Source organism: Pezoporus flaviventris, unplaced genomic scaffold, assembly GCF_033815535.1.
Source record: "Pezoporus flaviventris isolate CSIRO_AGI_PZ_B2104156 unplaced genomic scaffold, CSIRO_AGI_Pfla_v1 ptg000001l, whole genome shotgun sequence".
Lineage (NCBI taxonomy): Eukaryota > Metazoa > Chordata > Aves > Psittaciformes > Psittacidae > Pezoporus > Pezoporus flaviventris.
In genome coordinates, this window is record NW_026892549.1 from 5,312,557 (window position 1) to 5,338,581 (window position 26,025).

The 26,025-nt window shown below is 39.8% G+C and overlaps 1 protein-coding gene across 1 annotated transcript in view; it reads right to left on the minus strand.

Annotated features, from left to right (window-relative positions):
• Positions 1–26,025, minus strand: part of ADCY5 (adenylate cyclase 5) — a 222,598-nt gene that overhangs the window by 70,637 nt on the left and 125,936 nt on the right. The window contains exons 2-3 of the mRNA XM_061469330.1: positions 22,173–22,322; positions 15,989–16,110 (exon numbers count right to left, since the gene is read on the minus strand). Of these exons, the coding sequence (XP_061325314.1) occupies positions 15,989–16,110; positions 22,173–22,322 (272 nt within the window). The remainder of the gene's footprint in view (positions 1–15,988; positions 16,111–22,172; positions 22,323–26,025) is intronic.

The following is a 26,025-nucleotide window of genomic DNA, read 5'->3' on the forward strand; positions in this document are numbered from 1 at the left end:
AATTCTGCATGCAGTGGTCATTTCCTAACCTTACTTCTTCCTCACTCTCTCAATTAGCTTATCCAGGGTCCTGTCCTTTTGTGATATATTTACTCTGCAATTTTGGTAAGCCAGGATCTTCCCTCTGGAAAGTCACTACAGAATGAAAACATTACATTAGTATATAAATGTCATATAAATAATTTAAAATATTAAGGAACAACTACATCTTTCCTACAGTTACCTCATTTTCCCAAGGAAAGTAGGTACCAAAATATATAGACTGTTTCATGGGTAAGCTGAGAATGGACAAGTGATGTCCATCCATATACACAATTACCATCCATGTTTGGGAGCTTACTAGATCAATAATACTTAAAGTGGCCATTTGCTGGGAAAACTGATTGCTGCAGACTAGGAATATGAGTCTTATCACCCTTTTTGGAACAGCCAATGTGAGCTGACTCACTGCCTTCTCATTTCTATACTTTCAAACGTAATCGAGCAATTGTGTTTTCAAAATTACACCGATGAAACTGTAAAGAGAAATGGACCAAAAGCATTCAGAGAAATGTAACTTTCAATGCTTACTTCATGATGGCCTCTTTGATGAGAAACACCAATGTGACATCAGTGAAAGACAACTTTAAAATGAAGACATAATCCTGTGTTAGCTATTCTGCAAGGTAAAGTGGTTGGTCAAAGAAAACAGAACAGCTCATTAACTGAGGGACCAACTTGTTATTAATTAATAAACCTGATAATAAATTTCATAAGAAAACACATGATGCTCTCAGTGAGAAGGGAGATTGGCTGTAAAGTCAGAATTAAATGAAAAGGAAAAAATCCTGCAAGAAATTGAACTCGTTATCTGGTTATTGTACACTACACTAATAATCCTTACCTGCCAAGAACCAGTAATTTATAGGTATCTTCAATTCATCAGTAAAATTCTCCCAGCTTCATGAGGGCTACAATTTAAGGGATTCGTTTCCTTTTTAAGATGTGATCTACCATCACATAGCAATTGATCAATTGCACTTGAACCTATCTTTGGTTTCCTTTGGTGACACAGAAAACTCCAGCTGCCATGGAGTAACAATGTAAATGTAATGAAATTCTGTACAATCAATACCAGCAGTAAAAACATTCCACCTTAGAATACAGTATAGGTGAGCTCCCTAAATGAGCAGTTCTATGCAAAGATCATCCTTGAACAGGAAATATTAAATTCTATGCACCTGAAGTATGTTAGGGACTGACATACCTCATACTCCAAATACTTTACATATGTCCATTATTTTACAGACAGTAAGCAGTGTTAAATCTACTTTATGGCATTCAGATTATATATTATAGGAAAACATTTACACCACTTTTGGTTTATTATGTTGGTCAAGATACTAGCTATCAAGACACCTCAAGTCTGATATTTGGAAGCCCATCATTTGATTCTGTGACCAGTTACATAGTTGGTTCTACCTCAAATTTATTTCTTTATAAAATAAAATGGACCATTATATCTCTTTGAATATGAAGTTTTCAAACTGGCATTCAGCAACTGTTGTAATGTTATAACTGGTGCTAGAAAAGCCATGCCATTTTGCAAAGACAGCAGTATAGTATAAAGAAAATACATAAAGGAGCTCAAGGTCATGGGGGAAAAACATGGCAAAGCAGGATTGTGAATCCTGGCCTTACGAGTCCAGGGAAGATGCACATAAAACCTATTCCTGAGATGCTGGAGCAGGAGCGTGGTGAGACAGGTCTGCTCACTGCACATCTTAAGACTTTTTAACTTTCCACTGAAACTCCAATCAATGGTTTCTTCTCATACTGAAGCAGGCATAACATTTTAACTTGACTTCAAGAGAATTACTGTAATTGCCGCCACCAGGATAATAGATCTGCATAGAAAGAAATGGCTTCTCTCTTGCATTTTCCATTGGAAAATTAAATTTCTGTGTTAATGCATTAAGATATTTCACTAAGCCATTTGTTTGCTACTCTCAATATTTGCAAAATATCATCTCCAAATGCAGTTCTTGTAAATAGTTATCAGTTTACCAATGAACTAACGCCAATAAAATCAATAGAGGTTGACCAGGTCTTTTCTATAGCATAGAAAGGCACCTTAGAGACCATCTAAAATATGTATTATGGTAATGTGTCTCAGACCATAAAAATAAGAGGAAGGTTACTCTGTCAGATCTTTCTACAGCTATGCAAAACCAGTCTAGCTAATTTCTGTTTACCTTCTATGCCACTACAGCAGCAGCAATTTTGGCTTGAAGACTAAAAACAAGAAAATGAAATAAAATGCCTAGCATTTGAAAGGATGAGTTCAGTTCAGCTCAGAACAGCGGGTGTCCCAGCTTCAAAACGTTTCTGCATATTTATCCATTATGTATACCATGAAACCACTACTTCCAGAAAGGATTGAAACCAGAGGCACAACTTGCCGGTGTCCCAACATTACGGTGGCCTGTCAGGAAGCCCCATGAAATGCAATTAAAGTGCCATGGAAGCCATGTGCCAATCTGAAGGCTAACACAGCTGGCAACAAAATTGTGGCTAATGAGTCACAGAACAAACAGTCTGGGACTTTCCCTGTAGGGGGTTCAGGAAAGCCAGAATTAAATTCACTTGCAGAGCTGGAAGAAGTTTGAAAAAAACTGTCTCATGTGAAATGTTTTACAGAGTATGTATGTTAACAGCAACACTGCTTCTGTCCCTAGAACAGATGCATTCAGGTTTCTAAACAGATACCTTGGATTATAATCATTTGCTCTTGCAGGTAGGAGTAGCCACGACTGTAGTAAAGTGTTTCTAAAATAACGTATCTGTGCTCTCCCTTAGGGGGCTGTACTGTAACTGTACGAATTAATGTGGTACAAGTTTCCAGCATGAGCAGGGCCCAGGGCTGTTAGGCAGACCCACAGCAATGGAGAGGGGAGCAACAAACAAAACACAAACCGTAAAGATCTTTGAAAAACTGGAATTTGCAAGATGAGCACTGAGGCAAATAGCAGCTGTGGTATTTAATGTTTGTATAGCTGGTTTTAATGCTCCTATAGCTCAGATATGAAGAGATGATTCTCTGTTCTTAAGTACCAAGTCACTCTCCAGAAGTCTGAAAATGCTTAGCAGAGCTACTCTGTTTCTTATATACCACAACAAACAAACTTGCAAAGGAGCTGGATTCTAAAAGCCAGCGCAAAGAAAGAAAGGAAGGGAAAAACAGCAGCAGCCCACACAGCATCAAATGCTGCTAGGCTCAGTGCTAAACAGCAGATGATTCTTACTGAATAACTGCCCCAGATTCTGCAAACAATACAGAGAACAAAAATAGAAACCCATTTACATATCGCTCTTAATAACTTTATTTATAGTGTCACAGCAAGAGCACAATAACTGCAGCCACGGCTTAACTTGAAAGCCATTCACTGGGAAAGAGTCAGACAGATACTGTTCTCTCAGTTCTCATGCAACTGAAAAAAATCCTGCTGACAACACTCAGTCACCAGAATCCTCACAAACAGAACCAGAAAAAAAGTTAACGGCAAACAAAGGAGAAAGTAAATCATCCTCAGGAACCCACTAGCCTCTGCCACTCTTGGTTGCTTCAGACATGCGGTGGTTAATCAAGGATCTGAGGCTAGAAAACTCGGCAGATAAATTTTCAATTCAGTTTGAGTCTCATGGTAGCATCTTACAGGAAAGTTTGACTGGGTTTTGGGGGGTTTGGTTTTAGTTTGTTCTGCTTGCCTCCTTTTCTTTTCCTTTTTTTTTTTTTAATTAAGAAATAAGGACAGGGCTCAGGCTAAGTCAACAGCTACAATAAGAAAGGATATGTGTCCAGCATTTAAGAATAGCCCTACCATATCCATGCTGCCTGCTTCATGACTGTAGCCAAATCTTTGCTGGGAGCCTATAGTCCTGCCAGATAAAATACCAATGGCCTGTCACAACAGACTGTCACATTGTTAAGGAACAGAAACCTACATAGAAATCTGTATCCTTGATTCCTTAGTGTTCTGCAAGTGCATGTTATAAAGTGAGAATGCAAGTGATGAAAACTCTCTTAAGACCCTTTGCCTGAGAAGTGAGAAAACATGGATCTGATTTTATCTCTGCCTGAATCCAGCCTGAAGTGGATGACAGGCTGTTTTGATTTGGGAACGGGGGTGCCCTCAGGACCTTGTGCTGCAGCTGCTCATTACATATAAAATACCCAGAAAAATTAGAAGCAGAGACAACAAGCACCCCTCTCTGCCCTGCTGATTGCAGAGTGTTTCATGACATAGGACACTGGGATTCAAGCTGCTGCTCCAGGGTTTTATTCTTTCATATAAAAAATGAAACAGAGTTAACAAAAGAGAATGAGGATGCCTTCTTTGGTTAGGGCCTCTCCTAAAAGATGTGGCCTCAAATGCCCTCTAGCACACAGGAAAAACAAATCTGGATAACCTCTACTGCATGTGGAGCCTCTATGCTCCCAGATGAGCACGGCATACTTCATCACTGTTGTCTTCTCAGATCTTCACTACCTCTCTGTTTTACTCTCTGCTACCTGGAATGTCAACTGAATTAATTAATTTCTCTGGGCTGTCATTTTAGTGAGGGACAGAAAGATGCCCATTTGGCATGTCAGCCCAGCTGAAATGTAGCACTAATTCCCCCTGCAGATACAGCCAGCATTCACGGGATGTCCCGAGCACAAAGAGCGCGTGTGTTTATGCACAATCTCTGCTTGCTCCTTCTTGATAATTCCTTTGCAGTGCAGGCAGGGAAAAGCCTTCAAAGTCTAGTCATTACAACATTTCTGTAACAGAAGCCAGGCATTTCTGAGCTCTAATCAGCCTCACTACCAAGTACAATTAAAGAAATTGCTTCCAATCTCAGCTTCTCCATTCCCCAGCTCATACCTTTGTTGTGAGGCCGACTGGTAGCAGGGGATACTTACACAAGAGTTTGAGTGTAAGGCACTAAAAATGCAAGGATGTGTTTCTAGGCAGCACCTGTTATCCAGCAAGATGACTTGTATTTGTTCAGTTATTAGTAATACAATAAATTCTGTATCTGATATATGTAATGTAAAAATAAAAAGCTGTGGGACATGACAGACCAACAAAATACAGCTTTTATGTCCTCCACTAGAAATCAATCGCAGGAAAAATAACCTAAAAAATACACAAAATGCATTTAAATAAGGCCGTATATGTACGTATTTAAGTGAAATACACTGATCTAATAAATGCTAATGAAGTCCATATTGGACTTCTGCATTACAAAAGTGTAGTCCTGGATGAATCTCAGTAGGCATGCCATTTTATACTGGATGAATACTCCTATGATGCTCTCAGAATCAGAAGTCCCCCAAAAGTCACGTTTCATCCTCTCTCCCCCTGCCACTCCCCTCTCAACCCACCCCCCCCCATCCTCCCCACCCTCCCAAGTTGTTTTTAAGCTTTCAGGAGACATCTTATTTTCAATTTACTCCTTCCAACTTTACATACTTCCAAGGAAAAGCTCAACAGGCAAGTCACATATGCAATTCCAAGGTTTCTGGGCTTTGCAAGAAATTTGTAGTCTCTTCTGATTTCAATTACAAAACTTTATTCAGTTTGCAGCTGACAATGGCAAAGAGTACTGGATCTTAAAAGCAGAGTATCACTTGCCATTTATATTCTGTAACGCAACTTTGTCTCTGCATTAGAGCTGTCATCCTAAACTGTGACCTGCTGGACACTATTCTGCAGATTCTTAAGGAAAAAGGCAAGGACGATGTAGGTATTTTCTCCTTTTTAATTGAAACAAAGTTGAACTATTAAATCAAAAGGTCTCTTTTTTTCTCTGCCCTGAAAAGAAAAAGAATCTCACGAAGGGGCTTATAGTAGTTCTGAATGCAATCCAGAACAAAAGGTTCCAAACGAAACAGAATAATACTATTTTTATGGATCAGCATTTGGCTTCTGTTGAAGCTTGATCTGTAACTACAATTGCTCGAGTTCCCCTGAGCAGAAGCCAAACTTTTGTTTGCTTTGTTCTACAAATTGATTCTTACTAGCTTATTCTTTGGAAACAGCCACAGCAAAAAGCAGCAGTGCATTGGTGTGCATGCTCCCAAGGTTGGAGGCTCTCTACCAGAACTACTATGGCACATAGCTGTTCGCTATCTAAAACTGCATGCATCTGTTTTCCATTCTCTCATCTCCTTTCTTCCAATCATTACTAGCAATTGCTAAATTTGCTCCTTACTTTTGAAGGTTTTTTGGTCCTTCCCGTCTTTTTCGCCTACCTGCCTACCTTACAAGTATCTCATCAGCTATGCAACTTAGGTCTCTTGTCTCATTCATGGTCCAGAATGTTATAAAGCATCTCTTCATATTGCTGCTGCATTCAGCACTGATGTATGGGTTTGACAGGCCTTGGAGATAACAGAAATGAAGTAGCTGTCAAAAGAAGAAGGGTTGTCCTAATAACCTCCTATTAGCAATACATTCCCCACAATGAGTAGGAAAATGCAGTATTATCAGACTCTGCAAAAATCACGCTTAAAGTTAAAAAACCCACCCAAACAACCACCACCACCACAACTATTCCAAACAAGTAAGCCAACATGGTAAATCAACAAACTGTCACTAGCATATCACTGCCTCACACATTCAACCTTCCTGTTCATATGAGAGGGCAAGTTGTGCTTCCAGATGCTCTGCACACTCCACAATGCTCTGCACTGATAGGGACAAACAGGCATTTACAGATGACCTCACAATTGAACAAATCTGTGAACATGCCTTCTGCATGCTACTTACTGGGAGATCTCTGCAATGGGAGGGTAGGAGACAATATTTTGCTTGTAGCCACACAGATTCAAGTTTCACAAGCAGTCACTACAGTAGGTTTTTGGGCTAGGGGATCAGCTTTGTAGAACTGGAGTTAAGGGAGCTGATTACAAATCCTGATGATCTTCCTATATATTTAAAGGATTCATTTAGGAGTTTTCCTCAAACAGGGACATTGTTACTGCTCAAAAACATCCTTAGAATTCTCAGTGCCTTTGAGAACCTCTGATATTTGCAAAACACACATATGGCAACCACAGACAAAGATCCCTGCTGGCTGTGGCATCAGGGAAGATATAGAAGATAATGTGTAAGCTCAACATGAGCTGGCAGTGTGCTCTTGCAGCCCAGAAAGCCAACCGTATCCTAGGCTGCATCAAAAAGAGTGTGACCTGCAGTTCAAGGAAGGTGATCCTGCCCCTCTACTCTGCTCTTATGAGATCCCACCTTCAGTACAACATTCTGGGGCCATCAATGTAAAAAGGACATGGAGCTGTTGGAGTAAGTCCAGAGGAGGGCCACAAAGATGATCAGGGGACTGGAGCACCTCTTCTATGGATACAGGCTATGAGAGCCAGGGTTGTTCATCCTGGAAAAGAAAAAGCTACAGGGAGACCTTAGAGCAGCTTCCAGTAGCTGGAAAGAGAATTTTTAGAAGGGCTTGTAGTGACAGAACAAGGGGGAACTGCTTCAAGCTGAGATAAGGTAGATTTAGGTCACATATTAGGAGGAAATTCTTCACTGTGAGTGTGGTGAGACAGTGAAACAGATTGCCCAGAAGTTTTGGATGCCCCATTCCTGGAAGTGTTTAAAGCCAGGCTGGATGGGGCTTTCAGCAACCTGGTCTAGTGGAAGGTGTCCCTGCCCATGGCAAGGGTTTGGAACTAGATGATCTTTAATGTTCCTTCCAACCCAAACAACCCTATGATTCTATGCTAATCCTGTATTTTGTTTGCTTTTTAAAGTGTATCACAGATACACTCTTTCCAGCTTCTGAAGACTATTTGCAAACTTCCAAGTCCTCAGAACCTACATGGTCTTACAAATTCTTATTCCCTCCATTTAAAAGTATGGGTATCTTTCTAGGACTGAGTAACAGAAACACAAATGGACATAGAAAAAGTTCCATTTTTTAAAAAGAGCACCTCTACCATTCCACAAGCCCAATGCCCTACCAATGGTGCATGTGTGCTGAAATTCATTTAACCTCTTTGGTCTTTTGCTTCCTTTACTGTTTTGTGCACTCTTCTATTGCTTCTCATTTCTGTTAGCTCTGTTTCTGAAACAATCTGTTTGTAGCCCATTTTCTTATAGAAACACCATTTAGGGAATTATGCGGTCCGCACAGCCAGTATCAGCCGCTTCCTAACTTTTTAACTACTTAGTTTCAAGGGAAATTAATAAAAAAAGAGTTTAAAAATATACTATGACTTTCAATTACTGGAGGACATAGACTCAAGTGCAATGCACCAACTTGATCCACAGGATATCAAACCACTTCAGAGTTCTTCTCCAATAATTGGTTTCAGCTTTTGTCTCCCCTTTCTCATTTAACCAGTGTCAAAATTATATATAAACCAGTGAGAACAGATGCACAAATTAGCAACAATTGTTGAGGGATATAAATATAGCATAAGACAAGAGAAGTTAATCCATAACATCCAATCCTGTGCTTGTTTTACAGCTTCTGTAAAAAAGCTTTAAATAGTTTCACAAAGTTCAGTGTGTTACAGAATAAAAAGTTTAATTGATTTTTGCTTTTCAGTCATTATAGTCTACGGAGGGAAAAAAAAGGTGGGATGATTTTAAGAAGAACCTCTTCAAATGTTATATAAACTCAATGTTCTTAAAACCACTTTTCACGTTAACTACATGACAAAGTAGTTCATTACCTGAAATTTAACCAAGTCTTTACAAGAAGAAAGCAAGTCTGTACAAGCAAGTCGTTACAAAAGTGAAGTTTTGGTCAGGGAAGACTTAATTTTTCTTGTCAAGGTTACTCCAGAACAGAGAAGACTGGAGGTGGATTAGTTTGCTAAACAGAATTTGATGTATTTTTTTTTTACTGTAAGTTTGATACAGTTGGTTTTACTATCAGACCAATCATCAGACTTACATTTATTAAAAAAATAATTTATTTTTAGTACTATTGAGAAAAAAAAGAGAATCCAAATCACCTTGATGTGTTAAAATACTGCTCTGTAAACTTCTGCAGGCACCTTCATTATTCTCTCCAAATTACTATTCACAGTATTTCATCATTAAAACATCTAACACTTCAATCCATCACCCTGTGAACTTCACAAACCCTTGTGTAAACTCAGAATAGCAGGGTGTGAATTATACATCACAGGCCTTTCCTAATTGCTGATGGCTTGCTGGTGGCTGCAGATCTGCTGTCACCTGGCATGCTGCACTTCTGGGATGTTATATTACAACACACATTTTAAGCAATGCATCCAGCAGGATGCCTTGCAGCCAGTTATTTAATATGTTTTGCTCTTCAGAGGGTACAAGACTCTCTTATGCCCCTGAAGACACCAGGAGTTCCCAGTAGGGACCAAAATCAAAACATACTCCCAGTTCAAAAAGAAAGATCTGCAGACAGATTAATATTGACACATGTTACGAGGTATTTGTTATTTTTAAAGGGTGCTGTGCACATGCATAGAGAGGTAGATTTGATAAAATGTATAAACCTGCTCTATTCTTTGGCTTAAAAGTTTTCAAGACTGAACCATTGACACAAATATATTGTAAAGAGGGAGTGCTCCTGGATTGAAACACCCCATTTAATATTAACGGCCAGTCTTACTGCACAGCTTTGATGTCAAGTTCAGGAGTAACCATGGCTGCAAAATAAGCAAATTTCTCTACATGCGGATTTTAGCTTGAACGCCTTTCTCCAAAAGACGCTGATTTTTCCTCTCAAAATGAACAAATTGGCTAAAAAGAGTCAAGTGATTAGTGGTAGTAAAGGCAGAGTATGGGTTTCACCCATAGGTGAAGCCTACTTCCACACTTCCTAAAAACTATCGCTAGCCTGAAAAAAAAAAAAAAAAATTACATTTTATGGAAAATTAAAAAGCTGAGATTCATGCCAGGAAGACATGGGTGAAGTTCCCAGGAGCTGGGTCTTCAGAGGGAAATAGAAAAGTTTCTATGTAGGTAAAATTCACTGCTGTCATTTGGGGAAAGGTGTAGGAGTGCTGATTATTTCCCTCCTACTCACTTTTCCCAGCCTAAAGCCTCAATCAAAAGTTATGGCAATCAAATGCAGGAGGTCCCTGCACCCACATGAAACCCACGGTTTTCCCCACCTGAAAGCAGAAAAAGTAGAAAGCAGAAAAAGTTACTTTCTACTGCTTTTGGACATGTGCCTCAAATAAATGAAAGTAGGTAGAGGTTTTGATAAAACTTGATGCTGAGAAACAACCAACCAATCACGCTCACATTTTGGGAAGAGATCTGACTTCATGGACAGGGAGGGAGAGCAGTACCAGGCAGCAAGACACAGATAAAACCTGCTCTTGGGAATGCTGCTTTTCCTCATATTCAAACATAACCCATTAATTTCCTTTCTGCCTCACCCCCAAAAGGGAATAAGTCAAGGAGGGAGATGAATTATACAGTAAATATTAAAAAAAAATTACTGCTCATGCCCTTTCCTGACAATGAGGCCGCCCATAGAAATGAAAGCTACATAAACTTTGGCTGAGAAATTCGGAGAATCTTTGAAAATGTCCATGGAAAAACTGTCAGAAATGTACACACGCCATAACATAGTTTAATTTATTAAAGATGGTAAAATTAAACTGGTTTCTTCTTCAATAATCTCTCATGAAAAAGCATGAAAATAGAATCAGGATGAGCTCCTGAACTAAACCATCTCAGTGGTGAAACTACCTCCAAATGCAAGCCGCTGTCTGACCTAGGCTTGGTAGGATACACCTTGTTATAAACCCATTTAGTATTTCAAAAGCACTGTTAACAAGCCCCAAAAAACCCAGCCTCATGCCTATACTCACCAACAAGAATATACGACTAAGAAGCACATCGCTTTTCAAGCCACAGCATTTATATGTTCAGTTACAGATGTATCCTGGGAACTCTCCTGCTAGCCATGATCAGAGCTCAGCTTTGTACTATATTTGTGTTGTTAAGTCCTCTAACACCAAGAAATATTAAGGCTAGATGTCCTGTGTACGAGGATGGCGGTAGGAGGGAGGAAAACAATGTTTGCTTAGCTGAAATGTTCACAAATTTCATAGAACAAAATTACATAGCACCTTGCAATCTAAGAATTTAAAACACTTCATAAGCAGCTAACGATAGATATCACAATGGCTATAGGACAAAGAAGTTAAGTTGACATGGCTGGTCTGAATATCCTGATGCTCAGACAAAATACAACAATTTGGTAATTTTTAAGGGGAAAAATTTTGGTGTTAGAACATCACTAAATGAGAAAACTAGTGGAAAATTGTTTTTGTTTACCAAGTTGATAGCAAATGGACTGTTTCACTTCTGCAAATGGTTTAGTTCAAGTTGTCAAGATGTTTAAAAAACTCTGACATCAGGTTAATGTTGTAGAGTACATGACTCATAAGAATTATGTGAAGGGGAGAAGAGAGGAAACTCACTTTCACCGCACTTGGATGCCAGCCCTAAAATAAGCTTCTTGAAACAGTTCATCAAAGGAATTTAAGTGACAAAGCCAACCTTTATCCCTTCAAGAGAACTTCAAACCTGTTTTATAGCACAGAGATTACTGTATCTGGCCAAACCTAGATAAAGCCACTATCACTGCAGTGAGATACTATAAATAGAAAGAGTAATGTGAAACATTTAAAACTCTGCCTGGAAAGCATGATAGATAAACAATATTATCTATGTGTATTTTAGGGTTTGTCTATCAGACATAATCTCATTCATGATAATATGAACTGATTCAGTTACATAATTCACCTTGTTTACCCAAAATTACTTGCATAGTCTTGGGAACTCCTTTCCTGATTGCCTTTGACAATAGGCTTTATATTTAACACACACATATGTGGGAAAGGTCAAATCATGCTCTGAGGTTCTGGATTTGTCAAAGTTAATTCTCATTCAGTAAATCAGGACGGGAAACAGTTTCATTCTCTGTTTGAAGGTTCTGTTCATTTGCATAAAAAAAGAGCGTGTTAACCCCAAACCTCTTCATCTTACTTTTGTCATCACCCTAAATTCTTCAGAAGAACATAATCCTGAAGCAAATTTTGCTTCCAAAAATGACAGGAAATTATATTTTCATTGTGGATAAATTAGTCTCTGAACTTTACTTTCCATAACAATAAGCAGGAGATTATGAACTCATTCACAGGAAGTCCTGATAAGACTCAAAACTGATTTGCTTTACCCATTCAGGTCAGAAAGACCACTGTATTTTGCGTAAAAATACCATTTTTCCCCAAAGAGAGAGATAGCCCACCCTCTAAGAGAAGTGTAACACAGTAGGCAATACCATGGTAGAGCTGCCCCTTATTAAAGGATCATGGGTGTGTTTTACGGACCTACTACCGGCACCTGAAGATGTTTTTTCTACATAGGTTTTGAATTGACTTCTTTTTTCTTAAATAAGAAGTGTGTGACCTTTTTAAAAAGAAAAAAAGCAGCCTGAAAACTACTGTCTGAACCTAAGCGTATCACAGAAGAACTGGTCATTCAAAGACTCCTCATTTTAAAATAGAAACAAAAAAACCAACCTCTCAGTAACTTCACATAATTTTAGGTTTACAATTTCTGCTGGCAGTGCGGTTTGGTTTGTTTTTTTTTAATTAAAACTAGAGGTGGCCCCAAAAGCCCAGACCAAATCATCCCTGAAAATGTGAATATTTAATCTTGTCTGGAACAGAATTTAGTAAGCCACTTCTCCCATACAAAACGTCAAACTAAGCTAAGTGCACGAGGCTGTGCTACTTCATCTTCCAAGTTCAAAGGGACAAAGTTAAACCCAGCTGGATGGAAACCTTCAGCTCATTATTTCCACGTTGACTGTGAAATCAGTAAGCAACCTCACTCTGAATATCCAGTAAAAATGAAGATCTCAGGTTGCAGTCATTACGATGGCAATCAAACTTTTAAATCAATAGCTAATTAAAATTCTCATCCATTACGCTTTTTTTAATAATCTACCTTTTCAACTAATCTGGGAAAGTGAGAAAAGAGAATGGCTGGATACAGCTGATGGAGAAGGGAAACCTGCACCACTGTGCAGACACACAGACCTTCCCACTTCTATGAACTGTGGAGGAAATGCTTCTGCTCATAAATCATCAACAGGAAATCAGACTCAATGGCTGTGTACAGCACCCTCGCACAGACTTCACGTACTTCTCAATTGCCTTGACACAATAACCTTTAGCTCATACAAACTTGGATCTTATGACATTTTTGAATAGTGACAAAACCAAATCAAAATTGCTTGGAGCGTTCTCATCTCAAAAGCCTCCCCCTGAGCATTTTCCCATGAAAAGTAAAGAGCATGCTTGCTTTTATTCAGTCAGTTCATTAGTCCACACCATTGAGATGCTAACCCTCCTCACCAGTGTGCTCCTGTGTGCATGCAAATGCTTCAAAATCATCTGCAGTCATTCCCACTAGAGGTGGTTTCAGTGCACCGAGGCAAGAGCAAAGGCTCCATGCTGAACTCCTAGTGTGAAATGAGTCATTTGTTCCAAATCATGTTTCCTTTTTTCAATATTCATACTTAGTTATTCATTTCCCTGAAGTACATGAAGATGAGATGTTCCTAACTTTCTGTTTGCTCTCAGTACATACACTATTTTATCCCTATTTCTTATCTCCCTTTTCCAGCCTTTTCCATGATCTCTGTGGGCTTTGATTTAGGAGCTCACAGGCACAGGCACAAAATCCATTATTTGAGGAAGATACCATTTAAGTTCTTCCCCCTTGCAAGATATTTTGAGACCTTGGCCTCGTTTGCACTGGAGACAGTCCGCATGTGCAAGGGATTCCTAAACACTCATTAGCACAAGGGACAAAGTTAAAATCACTTTTGGGCTGCAGAATATAATCTATTACGGAAAGGTTTGTATTATTTGATAAACACGCAAGATGTGAAAATTACATGTTGGCAAGCTACCTGCTAGCTACCCATCAAGACAGTCCAAGTAAATGATTGATGCATTTACCCATTTATGTACACACATTTAATCTTTCATTTTACTTAACAGCCATAACTGAAAGTCATAGCAAAGTTTTTTCCTATACTCTGGGTCATATGTTACTTTTTGTTGTATCTCTTGAGGTCACCATTTCTCCACACCAGCCATTATCTTTGGGCTATTTTCTCTGATCATAATAATTTCATCAGATTACCCTCTCCCTTTGAATTTAGTTTAGTATTGTTTATTTAGTTTTTGTTTATTTAGTGGTACACTTAAAATTTCAAGTAAGTATCATCCTAAAGTGATAATCACCTTTACTGAGATTTCATTGTACTAAACAACTTTCGAATCTGCAAGTAATGACACACGCAAATTGTTGTGAAAATCTATAATACTACACTGACTAGTCTCATGTCATATCTAACAAATTGCATTCAGTTTCAATGTCAGGCTGACCTTTGAGTAAATTAATTCACAAATGGCATCTATGACAAGAAATTTACACATCTTCTCAAACAAACTCAGTGCCATTAAGGAAAAAAATAATGTAAATACACAAAACTTAATCTAATCTACTGTGGCACATACTCTGCTGAGGGCACTCTGATAGCATCTTCCCCTGTCCATCACCATATATATATATATATATTCTTTATTTTTTATCACTGAACCATTTTTGTCTTTGATATCTGATAATATCTTTGTCTTCAGTATTGCTAGTGGATCTTTACCTATTTACTGAGTCAAAACCAAAAAAAATAAAAGCTGACTTGAAGTCCACCCATGCCAGCACATGGACTTGCCCTGGTATCAGTGAGTTTTATATAAGACTCTGCATTCAATAATGAGCAACCTGCTCCCAGTTTCTGCTTGTATATTACCTCTCCCCGCGACCTTTAATGCTAAGAAAAAGTCTTCAAGTGCTTCAGAATTTCATGTGAATTTCCCTCATCAACTATTGGCGATTATGCAGGCTGCAGTATATTAAAGAGATAAGAAATCCACTTCGTTTTGTTGAGCAGCAACTACCAGAAAATATAATTCCCCAACATACTTAAAGCTATATAAGGGAGAAGGCTACACAAGCAGTTTACAGAAAAACCTCTTGTTGAAGAGGGAATACAGAGGGGAAGAAGGGAAGCTGTCTGTCCCCAGTCCTTGTGTCTCAGTAGAAGTATTTATAGACTGACAGAGCTGTTAGATAGCTCCTGGACCTATCTTAGCAGAGACATAATTGATCCCCAAAGAGGTCAGGTACCACAGTAGAGGTAAAACACACTGAGATTAAGTTTAGATTAATTTTGTATATGTAGCCCATAAAGCTACCAAACAACAAATGCACTACTTTATTTTGCCTCTTCCCTGGGAAGTGGACAGTGGGAACCAGGTGATGTGCAGAATTTCATGGGGCTGGACTACGCCAGCAACACTGACTGCGTTTGATTTTGCATGACTTTCCAGAGATTGGCTATTAGTTTCTTCTGCTCATCTGGGAAGACCAAAGAGCAACACATTGCTGGGTGACTGAGCAGGTACCAAGGGCTGCCTGTAATTTTAGTGGACCCCCTGCTTATAATTCCAGGTGATCTTAATCTCAGCTGGGCTCTGCAATTCACCCCATGGAAAGTGCTCCCAGTCTTTAATTTGCTTAGCAGAAGGGTGCTTGTATATTGTCAAAAAATAACTGAGTCCAAATATACCACCTTACCAAAACCACTGAGACTCATTCCAAGAAAAGAAGGAAAAAACCAAAAAATCTAAGGAAAGAGATCAGTTAAAGCTGCTTCTCAAATGAAGATGTTGCAGGAATGTGGCAATCCTCCTCCTGTCCTATAAATCTACTTTCAAAAGTCAAATGGTGACGCTTTAGAGTCTTTACACTTACTTTGGATTATGTGTTGCTGTCATCTTTGTCCCTGGGTGTTAAGTACCAAGCACTGGGAGGGTCCCTCCTCCCCAGGCAGCTGGGAGACAGGCTGCTCTTCTTACCTGACATTGTCATGCTTCTGGATGTAGATCTTATGAAACATCATATCTTCCTGTTTGGCATTAATGTCAGCTTTCATCTCCATGGCAACATGTCGAGGAAGTACAGAGAGCAGGAGACGCTCCTGTGGAGTCAGACAGATGAACCAATTAAAACACCTGCTGCCCAGTTAACAAACACACTTTGTTCCTTACTGGGGAAAAATAAGTCATCAGTTTGGTGAGAGATGAGTACCACCAAGCAAAATGGTCTCCAGAAAGCCAGAAGTTGATCTCCTAACAAGTTATATGCAACTCTGTTCCAACCCTACAATAAGAATTCAATGTTTTTGGAGGAAAAAATACTATTTTCATCCTATCTGCACTGGGCTTGTGATTCATGGTTGTCAGTTCTTGCAAATAAAGAAGACATGCAACACAAAAAGTGCCCGTGCACCATTATTGGAAGTACTCTGATAAATTACACTGCCTGACCTCCCACACAGCTTCTCCTCACCACCATGAAGTCCTCTTTCACATAACACCAGAGGTCTGATACCCCAATGCCCTTGGGCACCATTTAAAATTCCTTCCTCTCCTATCTAATCATCTGAGCACATTCCCCCAGCAGGCACAAACCTGTTCATAGCACCTAAAAAGTCAATAGGAATGACCCAATAAAACTAGAATGAAAATTTAGCCCAACTATACAATGCAGTATTATGCTTCTACACTTAAAATCACTATTAGGGCCCAACTGCATTAAGACCTGTAAACCCACCCACTCAACTACAGGAGTATTTTCAAGAGCCATCTCTGCCATCAACAACACACAGCTCTCCACCTTCATTTGGCACTTCTATTTACTGATAATAGCTTAGTATGACTTTCCTAACATTATTTTGGAAGCTGTTCCACATATAGTTCTGCATGCTAGGCAAAATGTATTTACATGGCAAAATGATGGCTTTCTGGTAATTTTCCTAAAACCTCACACAAAAGCCTATGCTTGCTATTATTCTAAACTTGGTGGTAATTTCATGCAGAAGGTATAGAATTGAAATCTGCAGGTAATATGTGCCCTAGGTATGCATTCATGTATTTCAGGAATCAGACATGAGAAATCCTGCCTAGACCTCCTTTTTATTCCCAGTCATGCCCCTCACAGTTCAAAAGAAGTTTTTGCTGTGGCTGAAGAAGGTGGGGAGCATCTCCTTTGGGAGCAGCTCCACTGTGGTTCACACTGCAGGCAATGATCTGAAATAGTTGAAGAATCCCAACACCTTATGCTGCTCTTGTCGTTACTTTTCTTTAGCTACAGTGAGCAGAAGGAAGAAAAGGGCCTTCCTTCCTGACAACACAGACACACGGTAGCGTAAAGTAAGGTCCCTAACCTTATCTAACAGCTCAGTACTTCTCAACAAAACAAGGAACAGTGGGGCTCAGGCAGAGTCCTGACTCAGAGGGATCAGCAACCCTGTACTAGTCACTCATGTGACCAAACCTATCGCCTATACTACAGTTACAGACACATTTCTGGTTTCTAATTTCTACTTTTAACTTAAAGTTCACCATTTCTTTCTTTAAGGAGACAGAGGAACTTTGGGGGAACCAGTGGAAGATGTATTCACTGGAAATGTGCTTACTATGCACTGAGACCTTTTATAGTCTGACACTGCACAGTATTTCATTCCCCCCCCCCCCCCCCCCCCTTTAATGTGTACTTTAAAGAGATCCTTGCCACTAGTCACTGAAGAGGTAGTAGTAACACAGAATATGATGTGTTGGAGGGATTTACATCTTTTCTGCTCAAAACTACAGCAGACCTGACAAGATTGTTTTTGTTTTTTAAAGTACTCTCACCTTCACTACCGTACTGTAGGTGCTAGCAGTTACATATCCACATTAAAAAAAACCCTATGAATCACGTACGTGTCCTCAGGCTTCTGTCATCTATTAGTACACTCCCTGAGTGCAAAAGCACAACACATTTGTATGCTTTTCAGAGTAACTGCTGTATATGCTGTTGTCATTTGCATATTATAATAGGCATCCTCAAATGTGTGAAAGCTGCTATTTTATGTGTGATTTTACACATCCTCTAAATAACTTGGAGCTTTATGGGAGGTTCAGGGGCACCCACAGGTTTGGAACATTCCCTGTGGGCGCTTGAGTATGGAGGGAGGCTTTTTTTACTTGCTTGCAAAATAAGGACACATTCAGGGGACTGAGTTTTTCTTAGTAGTACTCACAAGAGATTTTCACATACATTTCTGGGTGACATTTTCTTGAGAGGCCACCACCCCTACCCTTCCTGGCTCCATAGGCACTTGCCAGATGAAATCACCAATATTTTCAAGACACTTGAGATCTCCAGGACATGAACTAACACTGCTCTGAACTTTCACCAATCAGGGAATAAGATGGGCTTATTAAGCCAACCTTACCTCTAAATTCACAGACGGACCACTCGGTGGGTAAGGAATTGGCCTGATGGTCACACTCAGAGCTGCGGCCAATAGCTTGATGTTCAAGTAAAGATCAGTGACAAGTGGCATTCCTCAGGAGTCAATATTGAGACCGGTCATGTTCAACATCTTTGTTGGTGACATGGACAGTGAGACTGAGTACTCTCTCAGCAAGTTTGCTGATGACACCAAGCTGTGTGATTTGGTGAGCATCCTGGAGGGAAGGGATGCCATCCAGAGGGACCTTGACACATTTGAGGTGTGGGCCTGTGAGAAACTCATGAAGTTCAACAAGGCCAAGTGCAAGGTCTTGCACCTGGGTCGGGGCAATCCCAAGCACAAATACAGGCTGGGCAGAGAATGGATTAAGAGCAGCACTGAGAAGGATTTGGGCGTGTTGATTGATGAGAAGCTCAATGTGACCGGGGAATGTGCACTCACAGTCCAGAAAGCCAATCATATCCTGGGCTGCATCAAAAGAAGCATGGCCAGCAGGTCAAGGGAGGTGGCTCTCACCCTCTACTCTGCTCTCATGAGATGCCACTTGCAGTACTGCATTCAGCTCTGGATCCCCAACATAAAAAGCATGTGGACCTGCTGGAGAGAGTCCAGAGCAGGCCACGAAGATGATCAGAGGCCTGGAGCACCTCTCCCATGGATACAGGTTACGAAAGTTGGGGTTGTTCAGCCTGGAGAAGAGACAATTTAGGAAAGACCTTAGAGCAGTCTTCCAGTACCTAATGGTGGCTTATAAGAAAACTGGAGAGCAACTTTTTACAATGGCCTGTAGTGACAGGACAAGAGGGAATGGCTTTGAATTGAAAGAGAGTAGATTTAGATTGGACATTAGGAAGAAATACTTTACTATGAGTTTGGTGTGAAACTGGCACAAGTTGCCCAGAGAAGTTCGTAGATGACCCAACTCTGGAAATGTTTAAGGCCAGCTTGAGCAACCTGGTCTAGTGGAAGGTGCTCTTGACCATGGCAGGGATGTTGGAACTAGATGATCTTTAAGGTCCTTTCCAACCCAAATCATTCTATGATTCTATGAAGTGAAACAAATGCATATAGCACATCCCTTCATGCAGCAACTATTTGGGAAGTTGAGCCATGTTACAATTGGACATTATCTTTATTCTGTTGGGATCATCACAATCACTGAAAATAATCTCTAAGCTAACAGGAGGAGCCTGTAGCAAGGGCCTTTGTAAAGCACAAGCCATGTTAAAAGACCTCCAAACTAACAAAATTCTTATTTTTTATTTCAAATGAAACACATAAATGAAAGTCTGCACTAGAGTACAATTTTCATTTTGTCGAAATGACTAGAAAGTACTAGAGCCCCCATTATAAAATCATTTACTATGCACTAGTGAGGTGACTAGAACTGCTGTTTTTACAAGTATAACAAGGCAGCATTCTGACCTGATAAAAAAAGCAAGAACAAATTCATATATAATTCTCACTTCAAAATAAGATGCAAATATAGTTCCACTGAATTATACATCAAAAAATGCATCCCGGGGAGCACTAGCCTCTAGAATAGCACAGATGAAAGAGTACAATACAGATTTACTCTGTTTACATATATACACAGATACATGTATACGTGGGCACACTCATCCCTATGATGACTCTGTACTAGATAGTAATTTCAATAATTTACGTCATAACCTACCAAGATGATCTCAAAGCACCATAAATATTTAACATCTTATGACTGTCTATTTGTCCTCAGGTTTAATAACACTTATTTTTCATAAGAAGTTATGTGATGTAGACATCAAAAAGAGAAGGAGAGAACAACTTTTCAGAGACAAAAGACAAGCAATGCTAGAAGTAAAACTGCAGAACCTATTACCCATCTCTTCATAGAATCATACTAAAATCTTAAGTATTTCCACACTACAGATTGTGGAGACCTTCAGGCAACACTGATTCCTGTTATGGCTGTGGCACAGGCTATCTTGAATAATGAAATCACAAAAAAAACTCTCTTCTGCATTGGACATTCTGGAGTTTTATTAACTTTCATGCTAATTTTGGGTGCTGATAGATGCTTAATAAAGGAAACTACACATTCCTTTGCCTGAGAGAATCTGCCTGTCATTAACAGAGAACAGCACACAGCAGCACCATCAGATCTCCAGGCACCCAGCAATAACACTGTTGGGCTATGCAGTTGTGTTTCCCTCCACCCCTGTTTGAAGACTGGCTCTCCCAGATGTGGGCTGAGCTGCCCTTATTTGTGTCTGCTGTCACCTCCAGATTTTCTCAATACATTATGCATAAGGATACAACTGAACTGAACCTGGAGATCGAGGTCAGTGCAAGTTGTAGCAGCAAATCATCTTATTAGGAGTCCTCCTGCTGTGAGGATCCATTGTTACTGCTGGAAGTACTGGAGGGTATGTTAAGCAACTGGCTTTGACCCTTGTTTTTCTGATGTCCTGGTTTTCTTCTGTATGGTATAGTACTTTCTGGAGAGGGGGAGAAGAAAAAGGCATAAAGCTAGGGCATTTGTCAGGGCTTTTTTCATTAACTACTTCTAATACAGAAGCACCTAAACCCAGAACAGCACAAGCATTTGAGCCTTGCTGCTAAGGCAGTCTCTCAGCAGGGAGGACAGAGCTGTAATCAGTGAGTAAAATGGGGTATTCTCTTGGCTCAATCCTTTCCTCCATTTCAAGGTGTGGAAAGAGGAGAAAGCTGCTCATTTCACCTTTCTGAGACTACACTTGTTTTCAAGGAAAAAGGAGCCTTGAGCATGAATCTTTACATACCAGATACTACATACTACACATACTAGCAAAATAAAACATGTACAAGTTATTTCATAGTAAGGGTTGAATAGCAAGTATGCCAACCAGAACTACCTCATGAAACACTGCCAAAAGACAAATCCGTAGACGCAGATGGGCTGAGACATGAGGAAAATTAAGCTGTGTTGCCACAGAGATGCAAAGACACTACAGCTGATTCATTCTCCTGACCTCTTCTCCAAAGCCACAACAAGCTATGAAATATCTCCCAAGGGAAGAGTGGAAGCCCCATTTTATGATTAATTTCAAATTGGACTAGACAAACCACCATGAATTGTGCTGCAGGGCAGAAATGTGTGTTAGCAAGGGAATAGTCAAGCTGCCCCTAAAGGTCTTTTGTATCTAATTCTGAGGACACAAGAGATTCATTGCAAGAGAACCCACAAATAAATTAGGGGAGTTGATATGCTTGGTACCCTTGATAACTAGTCTGTATGCTTGCACCGACAGGTCTTTTTTCAGCAAAAATTATTGATGTTGGTAATGAATCTTACTTTTTTTACAAATATAATTCTCTTGAGGTTTATGAGGTACACAGAAGTGTGTAAGCAGGTAGGAACCTTTGGGAAAGGCAGGAAGAGGACCTTTTTGGAAGCATCAAGAGACAGAATGTCCTGTCAATGATTTTTTTCCCTCTCACTTCTGAAACTTGTCTTACAGCTACTTGCATTCTGTGCAATTTTAGTCTGCAGAGCATAGATCACAGGATTTGTTGATGTCTGTGGAGAAGTCCATCAGGGTATTGGGGAAGAAATACTCCCCTGAGCAATCTTTTAAACCTTTAAAAATCCTACCCTCTACCATCAGCATATTCTTACTTGAATTAGTCAAGAAATAAGAGGCCTGCAAATCCCATCCAATTTACATGCTATTTTTGCTGCAACAACTTCATTTCTTATTTCTCACTGTTGCTCTTACCTGCTGCTGGTTTTCCCTTTGAGAATGCAGCCTCGCCTGTATGCATTCCCTGGTCTCCTGGAAAGCCTGTCTTTGGGACACCTCTGCTGGGTAGTGAGTACACACGCCTACAATGTTTGTACAGGAGAAGATGAGAACATTGGAGACCAGCTGAAACAAAAGAAAGAAACAAAAAAGAAAAATGCTTGGTTACACTTTGGAAACCTGCCATCAGTAACAAAGCACCAGCCAGAACCCAGCCCCTTCCATGATTCCCTAATCCAAGCCATGTTTAAACCTCATGTTCTTAATTCCAGTGTATTTTACCTCTCTGGTCTTTAAAATACAAAATTTCCATATTTGGTCTCAAATATATGTTCTTAATATTGCATATTACTTCATTGGTAAAAATACAATTTCACTGGTAATTCTGTAATCTTGCTTTTGGTAATCCAGTATCTTGGAACTATTGTGACAAATAGTTATCTAAAAATGCATCACTGCTCTGTCAGCTAAAAGTCAGCAAAAACTTGTGCAGACAGATCTGGCAGAAGAACACAAATATTTCCATGTTTGTGTACCTATATATCTGGCTTGAAAACATATCAAAGACACATTAAACCATCACTTTGATACGTCTGAAGCATATTTATACTGGACAAACACGAAGGAAAAGCTGCATCACTCTTCTGCTCTCACTTGGGTTATATTTTGTAATGAATCAATCACATAACTTCTGCTGAAAACTAATGTCACAATCTTCTGTTTCACAACTATTTTTTTTATTAAAAAGGAATAAAACATATCCATGCCCACTGGTGGCATTTGGTTCATGCAAAATGTTCAAAACTGATTCTGACAGTATCATGTAAACATTTCCCTTGATAGAGGTTAGTCACAGTATAAGTTTTCGAGAGTTGCACAATCTGTGCTGGACTTCCCTTGAGGACAGACTTATTTGAAACCCCTCTCATCTGGAGGAAAAGACTGTCAGACCTAAAAGATTTTAAAAATAGGGATCCTTGGTGTATTCCCGATGAGTCCAGACATACCCTATGCCTTTATTACATTTTACTGCAGAATAAAAAAAAAAAAAAACCAAAAGATTTCCAGACCAATCCATTCTCTGAAAAGAAGGGCCAGGCTCTGAAGGGCAGGAGGGGTACAGGGCACCCCTCAACCCCTGAGCTCACCAGGGATGCTCAGGACTCCCCTAGACAAACTTGGTCACTATGCAGAAGAGAGAAGCTACTCCCTCTTCCCTGTGCCCTCCCTCCCCCCGCGAAAGTAAGAGCCTCTCTGAGAAACCCCACTAGGATTACTCTTAACTCTTTGGTTATATCCACATGCTAAGGACAGCAACAATTATTTTATTAACAACTCTGCCTTGAAACAGGATTTAGGCAGAAAAACCTCATCTTTCAGCTCAAAATAAGCAACACCTTAAGCTACAGCCAGCTGCCGGACTTCTCTCTGTGGACAGCTGCCAGTAGATGGCAACGCTCCAATTTCCCAAGCTCCTGCACCGAAGTGCTGCATTTTGGGCTGTGTCCCTGCAGTGAGTTCCCACACTTAGATATCACGCTACAGTACACTAACCTGCAGGTTACAGTTATCTACTGGTGATCATCATCACTGCCAGCTATCTGCATTTGTAGATAACTGGTTTCTAATGAGGAAATGGTTCTCATCCCCTACAGATTGCTCCCTCCTTCCAAAGTGTCCACCCTTCACACAAGAGAGGGTTATTGAAAGTGCAGGTTCATGCCTTCACATTAATTTCACATGAATATGAAATAAGCCCTAATCCTAAGATTACACATTCCCTTCACAATTATAGTCCCTCTCAGCTCTTTCTAAAGCTGGCTGGATTCTGCCAGATTTGAGGTCCTCCATCTTTCCCCCGACCTGATCATACACCAGCCAACTTCCATTCAGATCCTTCCCAGTTACCCTAACCCAGGGCTTCATCCAATAGGCATTCAATGATATTTTTTGCTGATAATGATAATTTTTAAGGGTGAAAAATGTATCCGTTATATCGAAACTATTAGTTCTTCTTATACTGAAGAAACAGCTGAGGAAGGGAGCTGCAATAGGTTTTTCTTTGGAGTTACTCTGATTTCTGCTCTACAGATGCACTGATTGAAACTCAGCTTGTAAATAACACATCTACAAGTTAAACATGGATATTATAGGCTCAAAGGAGTTAACACTAAACAGCATCTTTTGCACGGCTGGATTAAAGCAAGACTCACAGATCCTCTCTATTGGAGCTACTCAGTTGCACAGAAAGTGGAAAGTTTGTCTGAGCATGCAAAACAGCACAAGCACACATCGTGTATCTGGAGTGGATAAAACTGAGGGCACAGAAGATTGGAAGAAAATATGCAGCTTTACGATTTAATCACAAGACTCTGAGACCTAATTTCACTTTCCATCAATAGCACAAACCCAAAACAAACTCCCCAAAACAGCAACTGAACTCTTGCACCAAGAACAGGAGACAGCATGGGGTTTAGATAGCAGACCAACTTGACCAAGCAGAGAAGAGGAACACCTCAGTCCTGAAACCAACCTCCTTTTGGGTATACCTTGGTGCCAACAAAAGGTCCCCCACAGTGGGGCCCACCCACGAAGATACTGTTGTCACGATGATGCCTTAAATAGCCAAGCTGCACAGTTCCAGGCACACAATTCATATGGTGCACAGAGACCGACATTGTCAAAGGGGAGTACAAAAAAACACAATCAGACTTGACATTACTGGTAACATTTGTGGAATGCAAAGCAATTCAACTTTTTGGCACTCACTGACGTCACTTGACATAAGCCAAAGGAACTTTGCAGACTGATTTACAAGGTGGACTCACATGACCATGCTTCATCAAGTAGGAACGAAAACTATATTGCTATGTAATCTCTAAGTAGCAGGGGAAAGACAACCATACTCATTCTGTAAAGCAGAAGCTCATTTAATTCACAGTATGGCATCTTTGCAATACCCAGAAACATAAGGGAAGAAATTACAGTGTAATATTGAAAATATCAAAGATTTGCAGAGATTTAAAACTGAAGCTCCTATTATTTGCAATAACACTTATTATGTGAGCATGTGAGCAAGAGCATTTTGTTCAATATCTCTTCACATGTACTAAAAAAAGTAATTAAGAAAAAAAAATCATTGTAATCTCAATTTTTTTCACAGTCCTCTGTCTTAATAAAACAAAATTTCTATCCTATTTGCCAAAAGGTACTCCTTGCTTATCAGCTTCCTTGCCATTTTGCTATGGTAACCAGCCTCAGTCCCATGAGGAAAGAGATGATGTACGTATTAAAAACTGATTCCTTAAGCTCCATGGCCCGAAAGGTAAAAACATATTATGGCAACTATTTCAGACAATCTATGCTTGAGGAACTGTTAATGGCAATGGGAAAATATAGTTGTTTATTTTGTAGCTGATTTCCTTCCCCTGTCTAGCTAGAGACTTAGCTAGGAAGACCCCTACCCTTCTGATTTTGGAAAACAATAACTTACAGAAAACTATTTCATTTACAGGTAACTCTTAGATGTGCTATTAAACCTGCCTGCAGTATTGCCATGTGTATTTCATAAACTAACACATTTATTTTTACAGCATCTGCATTTGGCAGAGAACTACTATTATCCTGGTGTTACAAGGCAGAACTCTTTAAAGGTGATTCAGTACCTAAGGAAAGCTACACACCATGAGCAGTTTTCAAAAACCACTTCATAGTCCTACCGAAATAGTAGATCACTTAATCTCACACAACAAAACAGACAAGATGGTTTTTAGTCACTTTGATTTCATCGCACAAACAGAGCACTGCAATATTTCTGTTGAATCTCCTG